The 22,441-nt window shown below is 50.0% G+C and overlaps 1 protein-coding gene across 1 annotated transcript; it reads right to left on the minus strand.

Annotated features, from left to right (window-relative positions):
• Nucleotides 1–3,155: 3,155 nt before the first annotated feature.
• On the minus strand, nt 3,156–18,093 carry LOC137155356 (E3 ubiquitin-protein ligase TRIM11-like; the record flags this gene model as incomplete). The annotated part of the gene is made up of 6 exons (XM_067551530.1): nt 17,952–18,093; nt 12,500–12,924; nt 10,683–10,778; nt 4,482–4,709; nt 3,357–3,379; nt 3,156–3,256 (listed from the first exon to the last, which is right to left on the minus strand). Coding segments are annotated over exons 1-6 (1,015 nt in total), but the record flags the coding sequence as incomplete, so codon positions are not given.
• Nucleotides 18,094–22,441: the final 4,348 nt, after the last annotated feature.

Here is a 22,441-nt window from a genome sequence, read left to right on the forward strand (position 1 = left end):
GAAAGGAAGGGGCAGGTAAAAGATGGAGGAGGGAGGGGAGGAGTGGGTGTCCTGGGCAGAGAAGGGGGTGAAAGGAGGGTTGGGCACCAGGGGGGCAGGGGGTGAGGGAAGCCATGAATGAAGGGGGAGCAGAGGGTGGTTGGGGGAGGGGACATCAGGCGGGTAAAGGGGGGAGGGGCAGGTACTGGGTATAGAGGGGGGTTGAGCACAGGCTCTGACACAAGGAGGGCAGAGAGGGGAGGGGCTGGCACCAGGGGGGCAGAGGGAACATGATGGAAGTTGTGGGCACCAGGGGGCAGGGAGGAGAGTGGCAGGGGGGCAGACATAGCAGGGGCATTGAGGGGGGTGAGGAGAAGGGCAGGAGGCAGGAGAGCAGAGGAGGTGAGGGGTGGGGTGGGCATCAAGGGGCAGTGGCAGTGGCAGGCACCAGGTGGGCATATGGGGGCAAAGGGAGGGCGGGAGACATGGGAGCAGAGGAGGAGGGAGGGAGAAGTGGATGCCAGGGGATAGAGGGGGAGAGGTGGGAACCGGGGGGCAGAGGGTGGTTGGGGGAGAGGGGCAGGTGCCAGGAGGGCGGGGGGGGAAGGCAGAGGGAAGAGGTGGGGGGAGGGGAAGAGCACGTGTCAGGGAGGCAAAGGGGGGCGAGGGGCAGGGACCCAGGGAAGCAGAAAGTGGATGGGGGATGAGTTAAGGGGGGGATAGAGGCAGAGGACAGGAAGGCCCAGGGGTGAGGGATGGGTAAGGGAGGGGCAGAGGGAGCAGGGTGGCACCAGGGGGCAGAGAAGGGTGAGGGGGGCAGGCCCCAGGGAATCTCTGTTGCTTTGGGGCCGTGTGTGGCTGGTTTGTTGCTAAGGCAGGTCGGTGCTGTCCCCACACACACTGGCCAGGCAGCCCTGCCCCAGAGGGGCACAGCTGGGACTCTCCATGCCGGCCGACCCCTTGGGCCCCACCTTCCAGCCAGGCAAACCCCACAGCCAGCCCCTCCCCTCACCCGGCCCAGCCCCTCCCCCACAGCACAGGCAGGGAGTCTGGGCTGGGCTCACTGATGGGGGCTGGGCAGTGGGGGGCTGGGCAGTGGGGAGTGTACCTGGTGCTGGGGGGACCAGGGGCTGTTGCTGATGAGGCCGGGGCAGTGGAGCAGGGAGGGGGCATTTCCCCACGTACTGCTCCCTCCATCTGGGAGAAGCTGCACCAGGTGCCAGTCCCAGCTCACACCCGCACAGCGTCTACAATGGGTGTTTGCACCGGGCACCGACACGGCTGAGACACGGCTGTGCCAGGGGGCGTCACCCCTCCCGTCACTGTGGTAACGGATCAATAATTACAGGGTCACTGGAGCAGGGGGGCTGGGCTGTGAGGCTCCCGGGTGGAGCCCGACCCACTGGGCTGCAGAGTCATTCTCACTCTCACGCTCTGGCCCAGGGCCTGTGTCAGTATTTAGACACCGAGGGGCGTCTGCAACAGCAGAGATTGAGGGACCCCATGTCAGGCACCCTGGAGCCCAAGCTCCAGCCCCAGACACGTCTACACACCTATTTTTATTCCAGCTAGGCCCATCGCCTCCCCACTCTGGTTAGAACTCTCCTGTTTTGGGTGAATATGAGAAAAGCCTGATTTTCATGGAAATCAGTTTTTCCAGTTTTCTGCTTTTCATGAAAATCAGTAGGGTTATGGCCGGAGCTGCACGGGAGCAGAGGAGGGAGGGAAGGAAGGGGAAGAGGGACCCATCTGACGGTGGGGGGTGGGTTTGAGGAACCCAGCTGGCTGCCCCACTGGGTCTATGTAAGCAATGAAGTGTGGGACCCTCTAGTTAAAGAATTGCCACATAATTGTGCTCCATGATTTAGGCCATGTCTACACTAGCAAGCTGACCGTGGCACAGCTGGACAGATAAAGCTGTGCTGCTGTAAGATCGCTCGTGCAGCCACGTTATGCTGATGGGAGAGAGCTCTCCTGTCGACAAAACAAACCATCTCCGTAACCAGCGGTAGCTGTGTCGGCAGGAGAGATATAGCGCTGTGCACACGAGTGCTCATGCTGGCAAAACTTGTCACTCACAGATGTTTTTCTCATACCTCTGAGCGATAAAAATTTTGCTGACTTAAGTGCTAGTGCAGACATGGCCTTAAACTCTCAGGCTGAGATTCTGTGCTCCGAACCTGCAGCCCAGGGGCAAGTGAGGGCGAACGCGGCTTTAACGCCCGTTCCTCCACATCCTCCTGATCCTGGGGGCTCTGGATGCCGAATCAGACCCCAGTTTAACTCCAGGCTTGTCTGCAGGGGAAGGTTACACCAGTACAAGATAAGGTGGAAATTTAAATGGCTCATGTTATACCGGTGTAACGTCCCATGTCAGCGCTCTTATTTCATAATACAAGTGCATTTTTCTGGCATAGCTGATGCCTTTAGTTCCGTCAGCCTTTCCCTGGGTCCTGTGGGCAGCAGCGAGGCCCAGGATCTCTGCAGCACTGTGCGCTGTAGCCCCAACACAACCATCTTGCTCCCAGTCCTATTTCCCATATTCCCCTACAATAGGGCTTGCACGTGAGTCCTCAGAGAGCACCTGCAGCTTTTTTCTGCACTGCCAGCACAGGAGGAATCCTCCACCAGCTGGATCCAGGCCTTTTGGAGCCATTGTATGCTGCTGCGGTCCTTTTATTAAATGGAGCAGAGACCTTAGTTCTGTTCCTGGCTCTGGTCTGACATTGGGCGTGTCTCCGTGCCTCAGTTCCCCTTCTGTAACTGTGGGATAATGGCAACTTCCTCCATTGGAAGCATTTGCAAGCTCTGGCTGAATAACTCCATATAAGAGCCAAGTGTTGTTCTCTTTTGTAAGGACGTGTAATGCTAACAGTTCACAGCCCTGGGGGACAGAGCAGTGATGGGATTTTCACCAGGAGCGGGTACGTTTACTTCAGAGGCTTTTCCAATGTTAAATGATCAAAGGTAGCATCTCTGACTGTAACTGCTCCCTTTCCTTAGGGGGCTCAGTATTAATCTATTGGTCTCTAGGTATTATAGCACTATTAGTATCTTTGGCTGGAATTGCCCAGAGGAATCTGGCACGTGGATTTAGGAATGGAAAAAACATAAGTGATTTGGAGGCTGCAGATAGGAAAAGCTAGAGATCCCCTGCTGCCTTAGCATTAACTTACCTGTGAATTGCCTCAAGATTTCCATCAGGCCAGGGACTCTGGACGCATCCTTCAGTTCAGCAGCAATGAGCTCCAGTTCCTGCAGCCTCACCTGCTCACTCCTAAAGAGAACAAAATCCCCTTATCCCTCAGACGCTCAGCACTGGTACTATTGCAATGGGCTTGATATACATTGATGGTAAACTGAACATAGGATCTTACCTGGCCAGTGTGTCCTTTACATCCTAACAGGAGAGAAAGTAGATGAGAAAGTGTTAGTGTTGAGCAGTTTATCTGTACTGTGTTCACAGAACATCTGGTTAATTTTCCCTTTTTCCTGAGACTTTACAGAACGAAAAACACCTGCAGATCTGACTTACATGAGGACTTCTTATAATTAGGTGATAATAACTGAATTGGCGTATGAATACAGTGGCACTGAGGCACAACTCCAGTCGTAGAGAAGTGCAGACATGGGTACAACTCACCAGTCACTAATGGTACGACGGGGCACCCTGCGTTACTAAATGGTACATTAACTATTTGAAAACAAAAGTCAGAGAAATTTTATTTTCACAAAAATCTTGTGCAGGTTTTCCAGACACTGTCAGCTGAGCTGCCAAAATAAATCACAAGATTAGAAAAAGCCACTGTCTAATGGTGCTTACACAGGTGTTAAACAGCAACTGTACTGCAAAAAGTGACGGTAAAACTGGTCTCTAGAGGCCTCAAATACTGGATAAAATGTGCTGACCTTACTGTGAAAATGTGTTTTCTAACTGCTGCCTGTGGGCAGAGACATCTTTATCTGATGCCTGCCCTTGACAATGTTGGGAGGCACTCGGATACCACGGTGATGGGCACCAAGTAAGTGCCTAGGAAGGTTGGCTGGCAAATCTTGTAGGGGCAGGGCTGTGTCTTTCTGGATACTGGAAAGCATCCAGCACATGGTGGCTGCTGCCCTGAGAGAAACCTTAAAACCAGTCAATGGGAGTTAGGTGCCTAACCTGTTTGATGCTTTTGAAAACCCCAGGAGGTGCTAATCTGCATCTCTAGGCACCTAAATACCTCTGAAAATCTGGCCCTAAATCACTCTTGAAAATGGGATGAAGGCTTCTAAGTCACTTAGGTGCCTTTGATCATTCTACCCTTAGATCCCTAAGTTTAGAGAGCCAATTTGGCCTTAATATTACTAATAATACTGTGAAATACTCTGTAAAGCTGTGGTGCAACATACATCAATAATAAATCAGTAAATAACAACAATCGTTTTGGGGGAGCAGAAGACACTGTTTGTTTCCATGGCTGTGGAAAATCCAGACAAAAGGGGAACTTTGTGTAACTCACCTTCGGAAGCTCAGCGGCCGGTTGCTGACATTTCTCCTCTCTCTCTCCCATCAGCTGTGGCAGCAAGGAGCGTTGCTGGGAGAGTTTGGTAACATTTTCATTTAGTTTCTTCAAAGGCTCCATCTCCTCCTCCAGTCTCTGGAGAAAGAGTTCCTTTTCCCCACTCAGAAGCAGTTCTTGTTTCTCAAATTCCGACAAGATTTGCTGGCTGTGACGCTTTACTCTTTCCTTTAGTTAATAACAAAACCAAACCAAACCATAAATATCAGCAGAACGATCAAGTGTATCAGGCCATTTTGGGTGCAGCACATAAGATCTGAAAAAATGTTTATAGATTCATATTTAAAGGCCAGAAGGGACCATTGTGAGCATCTAACCTGATCTTCTGCATGGCACATGCCGGTAAATTACACCAAGGGGTTCCTGCATTAAGCCCATAACTTCTGTCAATGACTGTCCAGAGACTGGGCATGAGATTCCTCTGTTCAAATCCTTCCTGCCCCTCAGGCCAGCTGCAGCAGCACAGGAGCCAGCAAACAGAGCTGTAAACAGGGGAGTTTGGGGAGGGAGTGTTTGGTGTTCTGGTGTTGTTGGGGGTTGTGTCTGTGGGTTGTTTTCTTGTTTGTTTGATTTTTGTTCTTTTCTCACTGACAGGACAGAGGTGAGGAAGCTATGCCAGACACAGAGGCAGCAGTGGTAGTTACCCAAGCCGTGGAAGAGACAATGAAGGTGACTGGATGTGGAAGCTGCGGGATGCACATGATCCAGGCGGGAGTACCGCAAAAGAGCTGTGTTTGTATGACGTGCCGCCTCATGGAGCCGATGGAAGAGAAGATCCAGATGGAAACTCTGGCTGAGTTTAGAAGGGGGTACGAGAAGATGATGCAGCAAACGCGTGAGATGGATGAAGGGAAAAGCCCAGACTGATAGATGGAAGCAGGACCAAAGAACTCTGAGGGGAGACTGCTGGGTGAGGAAAGTGACCACTGGAAGCATGGGACTGTGAGAACCAGGCAGAGGAAAAGACGGGCTAGTGAAGGAGAAATAGAGCTCAGGAACAGGTTTGTGGAGCTGGAAAATGAACAAGGGGTGCAGCAGGTGGTAACTGAAGATGGAAGGGCAAGGAAGAAGAGAAGAGCAGCTAGTCCTATACAAAGAGCAGATGAACCAATGGCGATACCACCAGATAAGAGCCCCAGGAGGATCCAGGATGGGTTGCAGAAGATTGAGAGAGAGAATAGGAGATGAGAGGACTTGCAGCCAGAAAGAACAGGGGATAGGTCGGAGAATCGCACCGTCACCAGGAAAGGGCAGGTCTATGTGATTGGGGTCTCCCTACTGAGAAGAACAGACAGGCCTGTAACCAGAGCTGATCCAGAGAACAGAAGGATATGCTGTCTGCCCAGTGCTAGGATACGGGATGTGGAGCTGAGACTGAAGAGGATCCTAGCAGGAACGGGAAAGAATCCACTGATTGTCCTTCATGTGGGTACAAATGATATGGCTAGATTCTCACTGGAACGAATCAAGAGAGACGATGCCAGCTGGGGAAGACTCTTAAAGAAATGGAAGCTCAGGTGATCTTCAGGGGGATTCTGCCTGTCCCTAGAGGAGGACAACAAAGACGTGACAAGATGCTGATGATCAACAGATGGCTCAGGCAGCGGGGCTATAAGGAGGGCTTTGGGATGTATGGCCACTGGGAGTCATTCATGGACAGAGGACTGTTCCCTTGGGATGGACTTCACCTGAGCAGGGAGGGAAATGCACTTCTAGGATGGAGGTTGGCACAACTGATTAAGAGAGCTTCAAACTAGAAATCTGGGGGAGATGGTTGGGAGATGCCCGGTGATCTCCACACCAGATTTTAACACTGAGAGGGAGGAAAATGAAACAGGAAAGGACACAGCAGTGGGGAGCAGAATGGACATGAAGAGGAAGGGTGGTGTGGATACCAGTCTAGTAGGTGATACTGGTGGTAGAATGACTGTGGTGAATCGTGTAAGGCATGTGAGTGAAGCCAAACAGCAAAAATTAAGATGTTTGTACACCAATGTGAGGTTCCTGGGTAACAAAATGGAGGAACTAGAGCTACTGGTGCAGGAAGTAAAACCAGATATTACAGGGATAACAGAAATGTGGTGGAATAGTAGTCATGACTGGAGTACAGGTGTTGAAGGCTATGTGCTGTTTAGGAAAGACAGAAATAAAGGCAAAGGTGGTGGAGTAGCATTGTGTATCAATGATGAGGTAGACTGTAAAGAAATCAGAAGTGATGCAATGAATAAGACAGAGTCTGTCTGGGCAAAATTCACATTGGGGAAGAAAGCTACTAGAACTCCCCTGGGATAGTGTTTGGGGTTTGCTACAGACCACCAGAATCCAATTTGGGTATGGATAGAGACCTCCTTAATGTTTTTAATGAAGTAAATACTACTGGGAACTGTGTGATTATGGGAGACTTTAATTTCCCAGATATAGACTGGAAGTCCAGTACTAGTAATAATAATAAGGCCCAGCTTTTCCTGGATGTGATAGCTGACAGATTCCTTCAGCAAATAGTTGCTGAACCAAGAAGAGGGGATGCCATTTTAGATTTGGTATCGGTGAGTAGTGAGGACCTCATAGAAGAACTGGTTGTAAGGGACAACCTTGGTTCGAGCGACCATGAGTGAATTCAGTTCAAAGCAAATGGAAGGATAAACAATAGTAGATCTGTGACTAGGGTCTTTGATTTCAAAAAGGCTGACTTTAAAAAATTAAGGGAATTAGTTGGGGAAGTGGACTGGAATGAAGAATTCATGGATCTAAAGGCAGAGGAGGCTTGGAATTAGTTCCTGCAACTTTGACTTGAAGTATCTGAAGCCGGCATCCCAAGGAAAGGGAAAAAATTCACAGGCAAGAGTTGTAGACCGAGCTGGATGAGCAAGCATCTCAGACAGGTGATTAAAAGAAAGCAGAAAGCTTACAAGAAGTGGAAGATGGGAGAGATCAGCAAGGAAAGCTACCTCTTGGAGGTCAGAATATGTAGATACAAAGTAAGAAATACCAAAAGCCAAGTAGAGTTGGACCTTGCAAAGTGAATTAAAACCAATAGCAAAAGGTTCTATAGCCACATAAACAGGAAGAAAGCAAAGAACGAGGAAGTGGGACCGCTAACCACTGAAGATGGGGTGGAGGTTAAGGATAATCTAGGCATGGCCCAATATCTAAACAAATACTTTGCCTCAGTTTTTAATGAGGCTAATGAAGAGTTTAGGTATATTGGCAGGGGGGCTAATAGGATTGAGGATATGGAGATAGAAATTACCACATCCGAGGTAGAAGCCAAACTCAAGCAGCTTAATGGGACTAAATTGGGGGGCCCGGATAATCTCCATCCAAGGATATTAAAGGAATTGGCACATGAAATTGCAAGCCCATTAGCAAGGATTTTTAATAAATCTGTAAACTCAGGGGTTGTACCATACTGGAGAATTGCTAACATAATTCCTATTTTTAAGAAAGGGTGGAAAAGTGATCTGGGTAACTACAGGCCTATTAGTTTGACCTCAGTACTATGCAAGGTGTTGGAAAAAAATTTGAAAGAGAAAGTAGTTAAGGACATCGATGTTAAGGGTAATTGGGACAAAACACAACATGGTTTTATGAAAGGTAGATCATGCCAGACCAACCTGATCTCCTTTTTTGAGAAGATAACAGATTTTTTAGACAAAGTGAATGCAATGGATCTAATTTACCTAGATTTCAGTAAGGCATTTGATACGGTTCCACATGGGGAATTATTAGTTAAATTGGAAAAGATGGGGATTAATATGAAAATTGGAAGGTGGATAAGGAACTGGTTAAAGGGAGACTACAACAAGTCATACTGAAAGGTGAATTGTCAGGCTAGAGGGAGGTTACTAGTGGAGTTCCTCAGGGATTGGTCTTGGGACCAATTTTATTTAACCTTTTTATTACTGACCTTGGCACAAAAAGTGGGAGTGTGCTAATAAAGCTTGCGGATGACACAAAGTTGGGAGGTATTGCTAATACAGAGAAAGACTGGGATATCATACAGGAAGATCTGGATGACCTTGTAAACTGGAGTAATAGAAATAGGATGACATTTAATAGTGGAAAGTGCAAGGTCATGCATTTAGGGACTAATAACAAGAACTTTTGCTATAAGCTGGGGACGCGTCATTTGGAAGTGACAGAGGAAGAGAAGGACCTGGGTGTATTGGTTGATCACAGGATGACTATGAGCCGCCAATGTGATGTGGCTGTGAAAAAAGCTAATGCGGTCCTAGGGTGCATCAGGTGAGGTATTTCCAGTAGAGATAGGGAGGTGTTAGTACCATTACACAAGGCATTGGTCAGACCTCATCTGGAATACGGTGTGCAGTTCTGGTCTCCCATGTTTAAGAATAATGAATTCAAACTGGAACAGGTGCAGAGAAAAGCATCTAGGATGATCAGAGAAATGGAAAACCTGCCTTATGAAAGGAGACTCAAAGATCTGGGCTTATTTAGCCTAACCAAAAGAAGGCTGAGGGGAGATATGATTGCTCTCTATAAATACATCAGAGGGAATAGCAGGGAGGGAGAAGAGTTATTTAAGTTCAGCACCAATGTGGACACAAGAACAAATAAATATAAACTGGCCATCAGAAAGTTTAGACTTGAAATTAGATGAAGGTTTCTAACCATCAGGGGAGTGAAGTTCTGGAACATCCTTCCAAGGGGAGCAATGGGGGCAAGAAACCTAGCTGGCTTCAAGACTGAGCTTGATAAGTTTATGGAGGGGATGGTACGATGGGACAGCCTGATTTGGCAATTGACTGCTCTTTGACTGCTGGTGCCCAATGGCCTGTGATGGGACGTTTGATGGGGTGGGTTCTGAGTTACTACAGAGAATTCTTTCTGGGTGTCTGGCTGGTGAGTCTTGCCCACATGCTCAGGGTTTAACTGATTGCCATATTTAGGGTCGGGAAGGAATTTTCCCCTAGGACAGAGTGGCATAGATCCTGGGGGTTTTTCACCTACCTCTGAAGCATGGGCATGGCTCACTTGCTGGTGGATTCTCTGTACCTTGAAGTCTTTAAATCATTATTTGAGGACTTCAGTAACTTAGGTTAGGGGTGTGTTACAGGAGTGGGTGGGTGACGTTTTGTGGCCTGCGTTGTGCAGGAGGTCAGACTAGATGATCATAATGGTCCCTTCTGATCTTATAGTCCATGAGTCTATGAAACCTACTTGAGACAATAAATCCAAAACTCATATTTGGGGAAAAACACCCCCACCACCCATCCTTTCGTTACACTAGATATTCATCAGGAAATGCAAAACATCCGTAAAAGGCAAGGTGGGACAGAATTAGCAACTAAAAAACACATCATCATATGGGGGTGGGGGATGGAGTCTCCAGAACCCCTTGACCACATGCCCCTACATTTCCCCACATATTCTGCACTGGTCCATCAACAAACACCGCAATTTTCAAGCCAAGCTGAGTGTATCTGTGGATTTTAGAGCACTTTGAATGTCAGCTTTACACTAAAATGATACTTCAGCCGTAAGTATAGTGCAGAAAGACTGCCCCTGAAACGTGTGTAACTCCGTTAGACTCACTGGAGCCAGTTCCCCTCTCATTGACCCAGTGTAAATCAGGAGTAACCCTATCAGTGCTAATGGGGCTGTAGTAGTGTAGGACTGGTGTGAGAGAGAGCAGGGCTGTCCCAGTGAGCAGAGTCAGTGTAAAATGGACCAAATCAGAATGGCAACATTTGCACACATTTTTCCCTGGTGTAAATGCTGACAGAAGATGTGAGACAGCGAAAAGTCTGGGTCTGTATCTTCCTATGTGTTGCTAGAACTGTTAGCCTTGATCCAGGAAGAGCTTCTGCACTAGAAATACAGATAAATAAAATATGTATTTATCTGGGCCTCCTTTGCATTTTGATTCAGTGTAAATCAGCCCATTGCTGTTAAATGTCATGTAGATTTGTTCATTTTTACCCTTCCGTTCACCTCTGTATTCCTCAAGCTGAAAATTTTCTGGAAATAAAGTCTGATTATAATCATAAACAGGGTTTATTTGTTTGTTTGTTTGTTTTGACGCTATGCTGGTGTTGTCCATTTTTATCATGATTTTCTTGTACATTTTTAAAAATACTTAATTAAAATGAGAGATTAACCCAAACTGCAGACACTTACGTTCCAGTCATTCAGTTTATCCTGCTCCTTGGATTCCAGCTTTAAAATCTCCTCCCATGCTTTCTTCAGAAGCTCAATGTCTTTCTGGAGTTTCTCCTGTGGGGATAACGATGCCGGGTGAATTTTCTTGCAGTGAGTCAGAGCTCTGGGGATTCCTCACCCATGGGTGGCAGGAGGTTTTGTGGCCAAGCCCAGGCCGGCTGTGAGGGGACCAGGGTTCTGTGCCCAGCCTTGCCATGGACAGAGCTGATTTGAGTGACCCCGGGGCTCTCTGCAGAGCTGTCGTATTGGGTCCCCAAACAGCCAGGCTCTGTCTGGGTTACAGAAAGGTGTTGTGCTATTGGCACACGCAGTGCTTGTTCCGGGACTAACTCCAACGCCCCTTAGGAAGGAGGGATTGTGTTTGTGCCAAGGTGCGTGGCTGGGACCTGGGATCCCTTCCCCAGCGCTGGGAACCCCCACTTGACACACATTTTGTTCCAGCACATGGCACTAGAGCGTCAGCATCACACTGGCTTTCAGCCTGGTTCTGCTGGTTCGGCAGCTCTGTCTGAACCAACCGTGGGCAAACAAACACCTCGTGTGGATCTTGGGCAACTCACACAGGGCCTGCCCCCTTCAGCCTGGTGGATAAACTCCCGCTGACCTCAGTGAGGGCAGAACTGGGCCCGTCACCCTCTGTGCTCAGATCCCCCTGTGCAAACAGGGCGAAGAGGGCAGGGCTCTATGGCTAGACCCACTGGTGTCCGTGTGGGGCTCCGACAGCCCGGGATGGGAAGCAGCGCTGGGCGCAAGTACAAAGCATGATCACTGCTTTCATTTCTTGTAACAGCAAGTGACCACGAGGCGTGAAAACAACAGTCAGTGTTTGTAGATGCCTGCAGGGGTTGGGTCTGCCGTGCAGAGTTTCAAGTCACAGACATATTGATACGTTGGGCAGGTGAAATCCTGGTCCCATTGACGCCACTGGGGCTGAATCCATGAGGCACTTAGGCATGTGACACTCAGCACTGCAATAACTGACTTTTTAGCACCTAAATTACCTCTGGACCAGCCCTGAGACCCACAAAGCCTGAGTTAGGGGCCAGGCTCCTGGACAAAGCATGGGGAGAGACAGACACCTTAGACTGCGACCCACAAACACCAGCAGGCTGGGCTGGGAGCTGCCTAAGCCAGCCAATGGGAGATGCTGAGGAGAGGTGTCCCAAGCCCCGCCCCCCTCAGGGAGGTGCGCACCTCACTCCAGGCTTCAGGGAGGCACCTGGCTCTGCCAGCGACCCCAGCCAGGAACCCAGCTCCTGGAGTCAGGTGGTCGGACAGTCGAGCTATGAGCTCTGAGCCTGCCTCACTTCACATAAAACCGCTGGAGGAGGAGGAGGAGGAGGCAGAGCCACCCCTTTCTAACTTTTAGCCCAGCAGTCAGAGCTCTCCCCTGGGAGGTGGGGAGCCAGGTTCAATCCCCCCTCTGCCTGATGCTGAGAAAGGAGACCCGTGTTCCTATCCTACCTCTCAGGAGAGGATCTAACCACCAGGCTATGTGGGGCTCCCTCAGTCTCTCCTGGTGAAGCTGCTCCACTTGGATGATGAAAGGGGCTGTGAATTGCAGTGGAACCTCAAACTGGGACTTAGATTCCTATGTACCGTTTTAGCTCCAGGCCTGGGAGTTTTCCACTGACTTCGATGGGGCCAGGATTTCACCCCATAGATTTAGGAGACTCCTACACACCATGGCTAAACTCCATGTCATTTTAAAATTAAACTTCTCCTGCAGTGATTTAATTTCTACTGAATATTTAGAAATAAATCATGTTTCCTACCTTGTATTTCTGAGCAGCCTCCTCAATAGGCACCCAAGCATCAGATTTGTGCTCCTGGGTTTTACCACAAGCCAGACAGATCACCTCCCCATCATCTTCACAGAACAGCTTGTCTTTGTCCTCGTGCTCCCTGCAGACTCTCTCCTCTTTTTGGTTTTCAGGTTTTATTCCTAACTTCTGGATATTTTCCACCATGTTGCCAAGCTCCCTGTCGTCCTGGAATTTCTCTTTCTTCATTTTTTCCCTGCATTGTGGACAGCAAACTCCTTCTGGGTCCTTTTCCCATTTTTCATAGTGCTCAGTGATACAAACTCGGCAGAAGTTGTGTCCGCAGTCTATGCTCACTGGATCGTTGAAATCATTCATACAGATGTGACAAATCGCTTTTTCCAGTGGCTTTCTCAAAGGATGAGCAGAGGCCAAGGCTGTGGGAATGTAAGAGTTGCAGTGACCAGTTTCACTTAATGAATTATTCTCTAACTGGAAATCAGATGACATTTGAACAGTGAGGGGAACAAACCATTGGAACAGCTTCCCAAAGGGGAAATGGCAGCATTTGTCATCACTTAGTGTCTTTAGATTGTCCTTGGCTGCCTTTCTAAAAGATTTGCTGTACGCTGACAGATGTGAAGGTTAGGAGGGATGATTCTGATCATCTAGTTTGACCTTCGGCGTAACACAGGCCAGAGAATTTTACCCAGTAATTCCTACATCCAGCCCACAATCTGTGGTAGGTACAGCAGATCTTTCAGAAAGCGACATCTCATCTTGATTTAAAGACTCCACAGGACAGAGAGTCCACCATGTCTCTAGGCCCATTGTTCCAATAGTTAATTACCCACACTGTTAAAAAACTGCACCTCATGTGGACTCTTTGTCTTCACTTTTATTGTATTGGTTTGCTCTGCCTCTCTCCTTTCCTTGGTTTTTCTCTATTTTTTGCTCTCACTTAAGGATCCAGTTAGTTAGAGATTGGCCAGGTGTTGCAAGAGCTAACTATACTCATATCATAGTTCAATATTTGCATCTTACTTCTAGAGTGAGCAAATTCCTGTGCCCAGGGCAGGGGGAAGTAACTGGCTCAGGAAGTAACTCTGAGTTCAGGGTGTGGCTGCGTTTGCTGCCTGGGAGGAAAAGCAAAACTCTTTGGTAGCAGCAGCTGGAGGGCTCCACCCTCTTCTAGTAATAAAATACACGCTCTGCTTACTGAGCGTGGGGCTGGGCCATCATTCTGGGGGCTCTGCCTGCTTGTGTGAACCCACCAATAAGGAGACCATGAGGCCGTGTAACATGAGCTTGTATGTGTCTATACCCCCTCACACACACTGACATTGCTAGCTCCCCTCCCCTTCCCATCCTGTCATGCCAGATGTTGGCCCTGCAGAAGCCATTAACAAGTAAGAAGTTGTTCCTGGCTCTCTTGCCCTGTGCTGCTGCCTACACATATCACAGCCCGCAGCTTACAGGGGGCTGTATGCAACATTGCTCATGTAGCCGGAGCTGAGCAGTGAGCTGGGCCCCTCACTCCCATTACCCACCCCTACCTGGGCCTCCTGCCCCAGCTTCAGCCAGGCTTCCCTAGCCATGCCCCAGGCCCACCCAGTGCACCCGCCTCCGAACCAGGCTCCTGTGCCACACACAGGGGTGACGTGTAGCTTAACTCTGCATTTTCTGGATTTCAGATGTTTCAATTTGTGCCAGTTTCATCCTCCCCCTGATCCCGGCGCACATGGAGGGGCAGGAAAGGGGCTCAGACACCCCGAGAGGAGCAGGGTCTCACATCTCAGTGCACACACAGAAGGGGAGAATTCATGGCTGACAGGTGCCCTCACCCCATAACCTCCAACATCCTCTGCAACCGCTCACATTCTGCAACTCTTTATGTCTTCTCCCCTCCCGCTCCCCTGTAATCCTGACCCCTCCCTCTTACCTGAGCCCCCAGCCCCTTTTCCCTGCCTTACCATCCGTTCTCATTTATCTCCATCCCCATAATACCCCCATCCCTCGCTGCAGACCCGAGCCCTCCTCCACTATTCCCACTCCTCTTGCACCCAGAGCACCTCCCCTCCCAGGAGCCTTCACAGCTGCCATGAATTTTCTTTTCAAAAATAATTTCAGCACCTTCTGAATATTCTGCTGTGCACAGGTGACATTGATCCACAATCATCATCGTCACCAAACACCTTGGCAGAGGCAGATGTTCCCAGAACAGATGTTCACTTTTCCTCCTCAGAGTTGTGCCCACGGCAGGTTTCAAAGTTCCAGGCTCCCAGAAATGTCCAGAGGCCCAGTGAGATGTTCTGTTCTCCCCACGCAGGTGAACAAACACAGCCTGACACAATAGCTCTGGGACATGAGGACTGCTCCGTTCACCTCAGTGGCTGTTCCCAGCCCCTCCCCAGTGCGGGAGAGTTTCTGATACCGGCCAAGCCTGCCCATTCTCAGCTCCTCACCCCACTCTCAGCATGTGTGCTTGGGTCATGCTCTGAGCAGAGAATTTCTCAGCTCCTCACCCAGAGGGGCAGAGCTTCCCCAGAGCCTGCACACAGACGGGGGAGAGGGAGGGAGGAGGGCTCAGACACCCCCAGAAATGCGAGTTCCCCTGGAAACTGGCTCACATGAGGGGATTTGGGGGAGTCAGACACCCATAAACATGAATGGGGCCCCACATGCTGGCACCCACAAAGTCAGGAAGATGGGCTCAGGAATCACCAGGGGGCAGGGAAGTGACAACCACAGCCCAGCCTACACAGGGGGACAGAGAGGGATAGAGAGGGAGGCAAGGCCTCCCTCCAGAAGCTGGCTTGCATGAGAGGACAAGGAATAGTGGGTCACACCCCTGTAGCTGGGCTGGGGGCCTCCAGATCATTGTACACACACAGGAGGGGAATGGGGAGCGACAGGTGCCCTGTCTCTATTTTTCTTCAGCCCACCTGTCACTGACCCCCATCTTTCCCTTCACTATGTTCCATTCCCCCGCCCCATCACCGGAGCCCCTAACCCCTCTCCCTACAGTCCCACTTACTCCTCCACACCAAACACCCTCCCTTCCTAGCGCCCATTTGCTTGTGTTGTTTATTTTCTGCTCCAAAACAGTGTAAATGCCTTTGCATTATTTTGCTGTGCTCAGATTACATTTCCCAAACACCAGAACCCCTTTGAAGGGGCGGATTGAAGCAAAAGGCCTGTCCCTCGGTTGGATTTAAACCCACACCGCCTAGATCTGGGCGCCTATTCAATGACTGCGACTTTCCCTCTGAGCCACCCCAGTGCTGTAAAGAAGAGCTGTTTGTCCAGGCAGTTAGCCTCTGTCTGCACGTCTTCAGCGTAATCCCTTTAGCTCGTCATTAGCACAGGAGACAATTGATGAGCTAAACTAGAGAAGCAAAACCTTTTTTACAAAAAATTAATTAGATTTTCACCACAGGCTGGTGGATGCCCACATGCCCTGTTCAGTCCCTGAGCGTTGGAGACCCTGGTGCGATCAGCTGAGCCCTAGTCTGATCCCTAACTATGAGCAAAACTTGGCTGCCAAAATCTGTCAACTTTAAGAACAGCTGGATTTTTGGGGGGAGGGCTGTATCTCAGCAATCCCTTGGTCAAATGGCCCCAAATTTGGACCAGTAATAGAAACCTATGCACCCATGAGCCACACCTAATTTCAGGGCAATCCAGATAACTGTGCAGATTTTACAGCACTTAGGAACGACCAGCTTTAAACAGAATCTTGATCTAAAACTGAACTATAGCAGGGCTGTCACCTTTATATACTGAAGTACTTAATATACCTTAGAGAATACTGATAAAATACTGATCTGCCGTCATACTTGTTGGTCCAGAAAGCAAGTGTGACTCGCTCTGTAGGCCAGGGATTATGACGGTCACTGGGGAGGGAGGGGTGAGCACCTGGGTCCCAGTCTCTGTGTCTAGGACTATTTAATTATTTATACCACCTGGAACAGCTTAGACAGGAGGGCGTGAGAGGGACCCACTCAGGAGTGTGACAGAGCAATTCATTTAAGGCATAGTTTCTCAACCTGTAGTCTGCTCACCCCTGGGGGTACACGAGACACAGGCAGGGGGTACGCAGTGAAAATCCAGTGAAGGGAGGTGAGTGGCAGCTGCCAACTTTTGGGGAAGTCAGGTTACTGCTGCCTGCTTCCCGCCCAGTTCCAGCTGGGAGGTAGAGGACAGCTGCCGCAGTCCTGGGAAGCTGAGCGGCAGCCGCTGGCTTTTTGGGATGCCAGGTGCAGCCGGAGGCTTGGGCAGCAGTCACTGGCTTTTTGGGAAGCCGGATGGCAGGCTGCCTGTCCTGCCTGGTCTCAGCTCCCAGCTGGGAGCCCAGTGGCAACCTCCTGAGCTTTCTGAGCGGGGCTTGCAGGTGGGTGGCTGCCACCCGCGCCCTAGCTCTGAGCTGAGAGACAGCCTCCCATGGCCCAGTTTGAAGACGGGCAGCAGCTGCCTGCCACCTGCCCACATCCTCGGGTCCCAGCCTGAGCGGAAACCTCCTGTGCCCCAGCTCGGAGCAGGTGGCAGTCGCCCACCTCCCGGGCTGGCAGCCAGGCGGCAGCTGTCTGCAACTTGCCCAGGTGGCAGCTCCCCTCCCCGGCTCAAAGCCCAGTGCCCAGAAAACCAGGCGGAGAGACCAGCAGCTTGCCCAGTCCTGGAGCCGGGCTCTACCCGCAGGTTACTTGTCAATTTCACTGCGCTAGCTGAGCAGTGAACTTCACATCTATGACAGCCCCGGATTTTACCAGAATAGAAATGTTGAGGGGCCCACACACTGTGATTTGCCCCAGACCCGCACCCCTCTAGGGATGGCCGTGGGGAACGCTGCTATCCACTCTGGTGGGCTGCTACTGCCTGCTCATCCCTCACAAGTTCCCAGGTATGTGAGGAGAACACCACGTGACCCTGCCATCAGGCCATAGTGATTGGCTGGCGCTGACCTTTGCTCCTATATGGAGGAAGAGGAGGAGGAAGAAAGGGAGAAACAGCAGGGGGTTTTGTGATCTGCCACAGCTACACAGCACGGCAGAACTCAGAACTCTCCTGCTTTATGAGAACTACAGATGTCCAGCGATAAAGGGGGAAAAGATTGTATTTCTCAGAGTGGAAAACTGAGTGTTGGGTACTTATTAACATTTTCAGAAGTTAGAGGGTTCTTGCTACTTAAAAGGTTGAGAAACACTGATTTATGGGACTAGCCAAATGCCCAAGACAAGGTAATCTGCAGTGTACGCACAGTTTGGTGAACATTAGTCACAAAGTGATGCCACCTGGTGAGCACAAGTGGAGTTACAGGGAATCGCCTGAGCCAGGACGACAACTGTCAGGGCTGTTTTTAGTAAAAGTCAGGGACAGGTCATGGGCAATAAACAAAAATTCAGGGAAACCCACGGCTTGTCCCTGAGTTTTACTGAAAATACCCTGAGGGAAGTGGGGGACTAACCCCGGGAGCGCTGCCGGGGGCTGACCACTGGTGGGGGCTGCTGCTCCAGCAGCCCCAAGGACTGGCTGTCGTTACTCCCTGCCCTCTGTGCCAGAATCGTGTCCTTACTTGTGACATTTGCGGCTGGCGAGCACTCTGTCATGTTTAGAACAGGACACAAAAGTTTAGTCATGGGAAAAGAACAACTTTCAAAGTGCCCCACAGTATCTAGAGCTCTCTTTCACTGCAGAATCATTCAGAAAGGATGGACTTCTCCTCTTCACAGGGGACCAGTGCAAGGCCTAGGCACTTACGTCCCATTTAGAGTCTCAAAATGGGACATAACCAGGATCTCAGTTGGATCTAGGTCTCATGCTGCCTTCCAAATGGACGAAAATTTCACACGGAGCTACTTCAGCCTACTCGGGGTTTATCTAGGTCATCACAGAAAATGTGGAAATTGCCTGTCAGTTATTTAGCTCCCTGTTTAGGACCAACACTAAACACAGCGTAACTAATTATTATCACACACAGACCGTTTCGCTCAGTTTCAGGGAAGGTTGAGCAGACGTGCCAGACACTTTTTTCAAAAGAGCATTAAAATCAAGTTTACATTTTAAGAAATCAAATTTTAAAACCATGGAAATTCAAAGTCAAGATTCAACTTTAACTAAGACCACCCGGAAGTTAAACTTTTCCAAATCACTCTTGCAAACCACACTTAGGGTCACCCAAACAAATGTAACTCCATCACAGCAGTGTTGACAACGTTGCCCACATCTCTTTAGCAATAAACACACATCTCTGGTGTTAAGCAGAATGCTTTGACTGGAGACTGAACTCTCCTGGTGCCATGCTCTGTTTTAGGTACCTATATGGCCTCATTATCATAGTGTCTGGGCTCCTCACAACCTCACAATCTTTTGTGTATTTATACTCACAACCCCTCAGTGCGGTAGAGTCCTAGTATTATCCCCATTGCACAGGCAAGGACTGGAGTCACAGAGGGACAGGTTTTCTAAACAGATTGAGGCACCCAAAGATTCAGATAGGTGCCCAGTAGGATTTTCAAAAGCAACTAGGTGCCCAACTCCTATTGAAATCAATGGCACTTGGGCATGTCTGAAAATCCCACTAGGCGCTAATCTGCATCTTTAGGCACTTACACACCTTTAATAATCTGTCCCTAAGTGACTCACCCAACATCCCACAGGACAGCTGTGGCACAGCAGGTTACTGCTGTAACCACTGGACCATCCTGCCTCTCTAATCTCATGATCTCAGCCTAAGCATTTGCACATGAAGGTCTGTGACCAACCCCCACCTGTGCAATCTGAACACAAACCTGGAAAGCTACCAACACCTCCACCATTTGAGCTAATGCCCCAACTCCAGGAGATGTTCACATTGGTATTTGTGTCCTGAAAGACCACGCACAAATTGTGGAGGCAGGAGTGGGGAATAGGGTGGTTGGAATTTCCTTAAATGTTCAAAAATGAGGTGGCACAATTGTTTGTGTTCAAAATTGTGTGATGTTTGTAAGCCAGGCTTGTCATGTGTTTGGAGCTGACTCCTGAGTTCTGAGCACTTGGGGTAGGCACTGCTGAATGTGAGATCGGCGTTCATTACCTCCAAACTCCTGCTGTTGAGTAGAAATGGCTTCCTGACCCTGCACATTCCCATCTTCACTCCTAAAGAGAAGACATTCTCCATCATCTTTCAGCTCAGTTGTTCAGTGCAGTAATTCTGCAGTGCAGCTAACAGGAGTGTGAGGGGAAATGAAAAAGGCAAATGCATGCACATTACCTGCTTGGTGTCCTTGCCTCCTCCTGAAAGAAGAAATGGGAAACTATCAATAATATTCTATAATTTAATAAAACCATGAGAAAAACCATCCAGTGACCATTCCCTATGTGTGTGCCGAACTTACAGACACAAACCCATTTTCCCATCAGTTCAATCCCATTTCAGAATGGCAAATTTCCAGCCATCGCTGCTTCCCGATGTGTTTATGAATGCCATTCATCTGAGCAAATAAGGTAGCTCACTTATCAGCCACAGAGGGTGATGCTTCTATATGGACCAGCATCAGCCAGAACAAGTCACAGATTCACAGCTGATAAGGCCAGAAGGGACCATTCTGATCATCTCCTCTGACCTCCTGTTTTTGAGCACAGGTCAAAGACCCTCACCCAGTGATTCCTGCATCATCAACATGTGTCTGAGCTAGAGCAGATCTCTGAGAGACGCCCAGCGATGATTTAAAGACTCCAAGTGATGGGAACCCACCACAAGGCTTGATGAGTTGTTCCAATGGTAAATCTCACTCCTGGTAACATATGTGCACCTTATTTCTAGCTGTAAGCAAAGTCTGAGTGGCCCTTCCCTGCTCAGCCAGCTGAAGGGGGGGCACTCTATTTCCTAGAGCACTGTGTCTGCGTAAGCACACCGTGGTGCTCAGCATGATGGGAAATGGCCAGTCTGGCTGGTACTGGGTTACAAATCACGTTAGTGTTAACTGAAGGGGTGATGAGATGTTGCCCCCCCTGTCGTATGAACAAATGGCAGCAGAACGCTGCTTAGCCTGTGCTGATGAAAGATTCGCTCTCATCTGAAGAGAACTCAACAAAGGAAGCGTTCAGATGCCAGTGGCCTGTGAGAGCAGCAGGGGGGGATGGGGTTTTCCTGTTAAGGCTGCACCAGCGCTGACCAGGGCTGCCCTCAGGCATGGATTGACTATCGCCTCCCACTGCTAAAAGGTAGAATTAATGATTCCTCTTGGAGTCTCTTGTTTTGTTAAAAGCAGGGACATTGCTCCTGTGTGGGCAGAGGGTTTTCCCATGAACTGAGCTGAAATCACGGAAAGCTGCACTCACTAAAGGAACTGGGAAACCTCCAGAGCCTGACAGCCAGCAGAGGGGGCTGGTCGAGCACCACAACTGGCAGGCAGCGGGAGCCAGCAGAGAGATGACAGTGCAGCTAGGCTGTAGTGTAGTGATAGAAGGGGTGAGACCAGACATAGGCAGTTTGTCTAGGGATTGTTTGTGATTTTGTGAAGCTCTGTGACTCTCTCTAGTGCTTTCTTAAAAACACAAGTGCCTGTGGTTAAGAAACCCCCTTGCTAAGCCCGTGATCCGGGCTCCCCTGACACATTGTCTGTGAAGGGTCAGTCGAGAACTCAGAGTGTCCCAGCGAGCTGGAAATCGGCCTGAGCGGGTGTAACTCGCTGGGGTCTTGGGAGGGCTGAGTCACTGGGTCTGGGGTTCCAGACAGCCGGGCTGGGGAGGATCACAGCCCAAAGAAGGGTGGCAGCCATGGGGTCTAGCTGGGAGTGCGTCTGAGAGACCCAGAGCTGGAGTAGAAACACGTGGGATCCTGTGGTTTGGTCCAGTCACAACAGACTGGTGTCTGCCCAGAGAGGGTGTGACACAGGGCCCTGGAACAAAAATACCCCTACCTTGGACTGGTGGGCGACCTTTGCCAGGGGAATCACAGAGTGCGACGGGCGAGCAGTTTCAGCTCCCCTCCCAGGGCCCTAGGACCCACTCCTGATTCCTTCATTTATCAAATGTGTTTGGCTTCAAGCAATAGCAGCCTCAGTGGCGGACTGATGGGGGTAGGGGAGAAGGCAGCATCCTCCCGCTATGGACCGACTCTGGCCGCCAAAGTGAAATCCTTACGGCCAGCAGCCGGGGCAGCTACCTGAGATATGGGGACGTCCTGGCATGCTCCGTTCGCTGGCAGAACTAGCCAGGCTGGGCTTGCCTGGCATGGACTAACCCCTCCCCCACTTAGTTTTCTGCAAGGAAACTAGCCAGGGGGACCCCACACTCTTAGAAATGGTGGGGGGAAGGACTGGGGACTTTCCCTAATGGGGCAATGGGGGGAACAAAAGTAACTCAAGAATCAGCTCCCAAGTGTCTCTGCTCCTCGGGCTGCACTGACTGACTGGGAGGCGGGGGGGTGACAGGGAAACCCCCTTGAAGGCAGAACCAATCAGTTGGGGGGGAGACAGGAGGGGAGGGACGGGAAGGGACAAAAGAGGAAGAAGGAACAAAAAAGAAAGGGAGGAAAGAGGGAAAGAAGAGGAAAAAAAGGAAGGAGAAAAAAAGTGAAGAAAGAGAAGGGAAGAAAAAAGCCAGGAGGAAGAGGAAGAAGATGAGGGGCTGCCGGAGCTCGGTGCAAAGCGAAGCAGCAGCAGCGGGAGGTCGGGGTGGGGGAGCCGCGGGGAGAAGAGGCTGGGAAGAGGCGGCAGCAGCAGAGGAAGCAAAAGCTCCGAGCCGGTCGCTGCCTGCCCTGGACTCAGCTTCTCTGGCTCCGGCCCAGGAAGCTGCCCAGCCGCTGAAGTGTTGCTATGAGAATGGGGTGGGGGGGAGGGTGACAAATACAAGGATCAGCCCCGTGCTGGAGACCCTCGGTAGCCACTGAGCAGCCTGAAAATGGGCCCCAGAGTTCCAGTTCCCTGCAGTCAGACAGAGCGGACAATGTGTCATCATTGTTAATACCCCTAC

The sequence above is a fragment of the Emydura macquarii genome, unplaced genomic scaffold, assembly GCF_026122565.2.
Source record: "Emydura macquarii macquarii isolate MOO-44397 ecotype Brisbane River unplaced genomic scaffold, CSIRO-AGI_Emac_v2 contig_1351, whole genome shotgun sequence".
NCBI lineage: Eukaryota > Metazoa > Chordata > Testudines > Chelidae > Emydura > Emydura macquarii.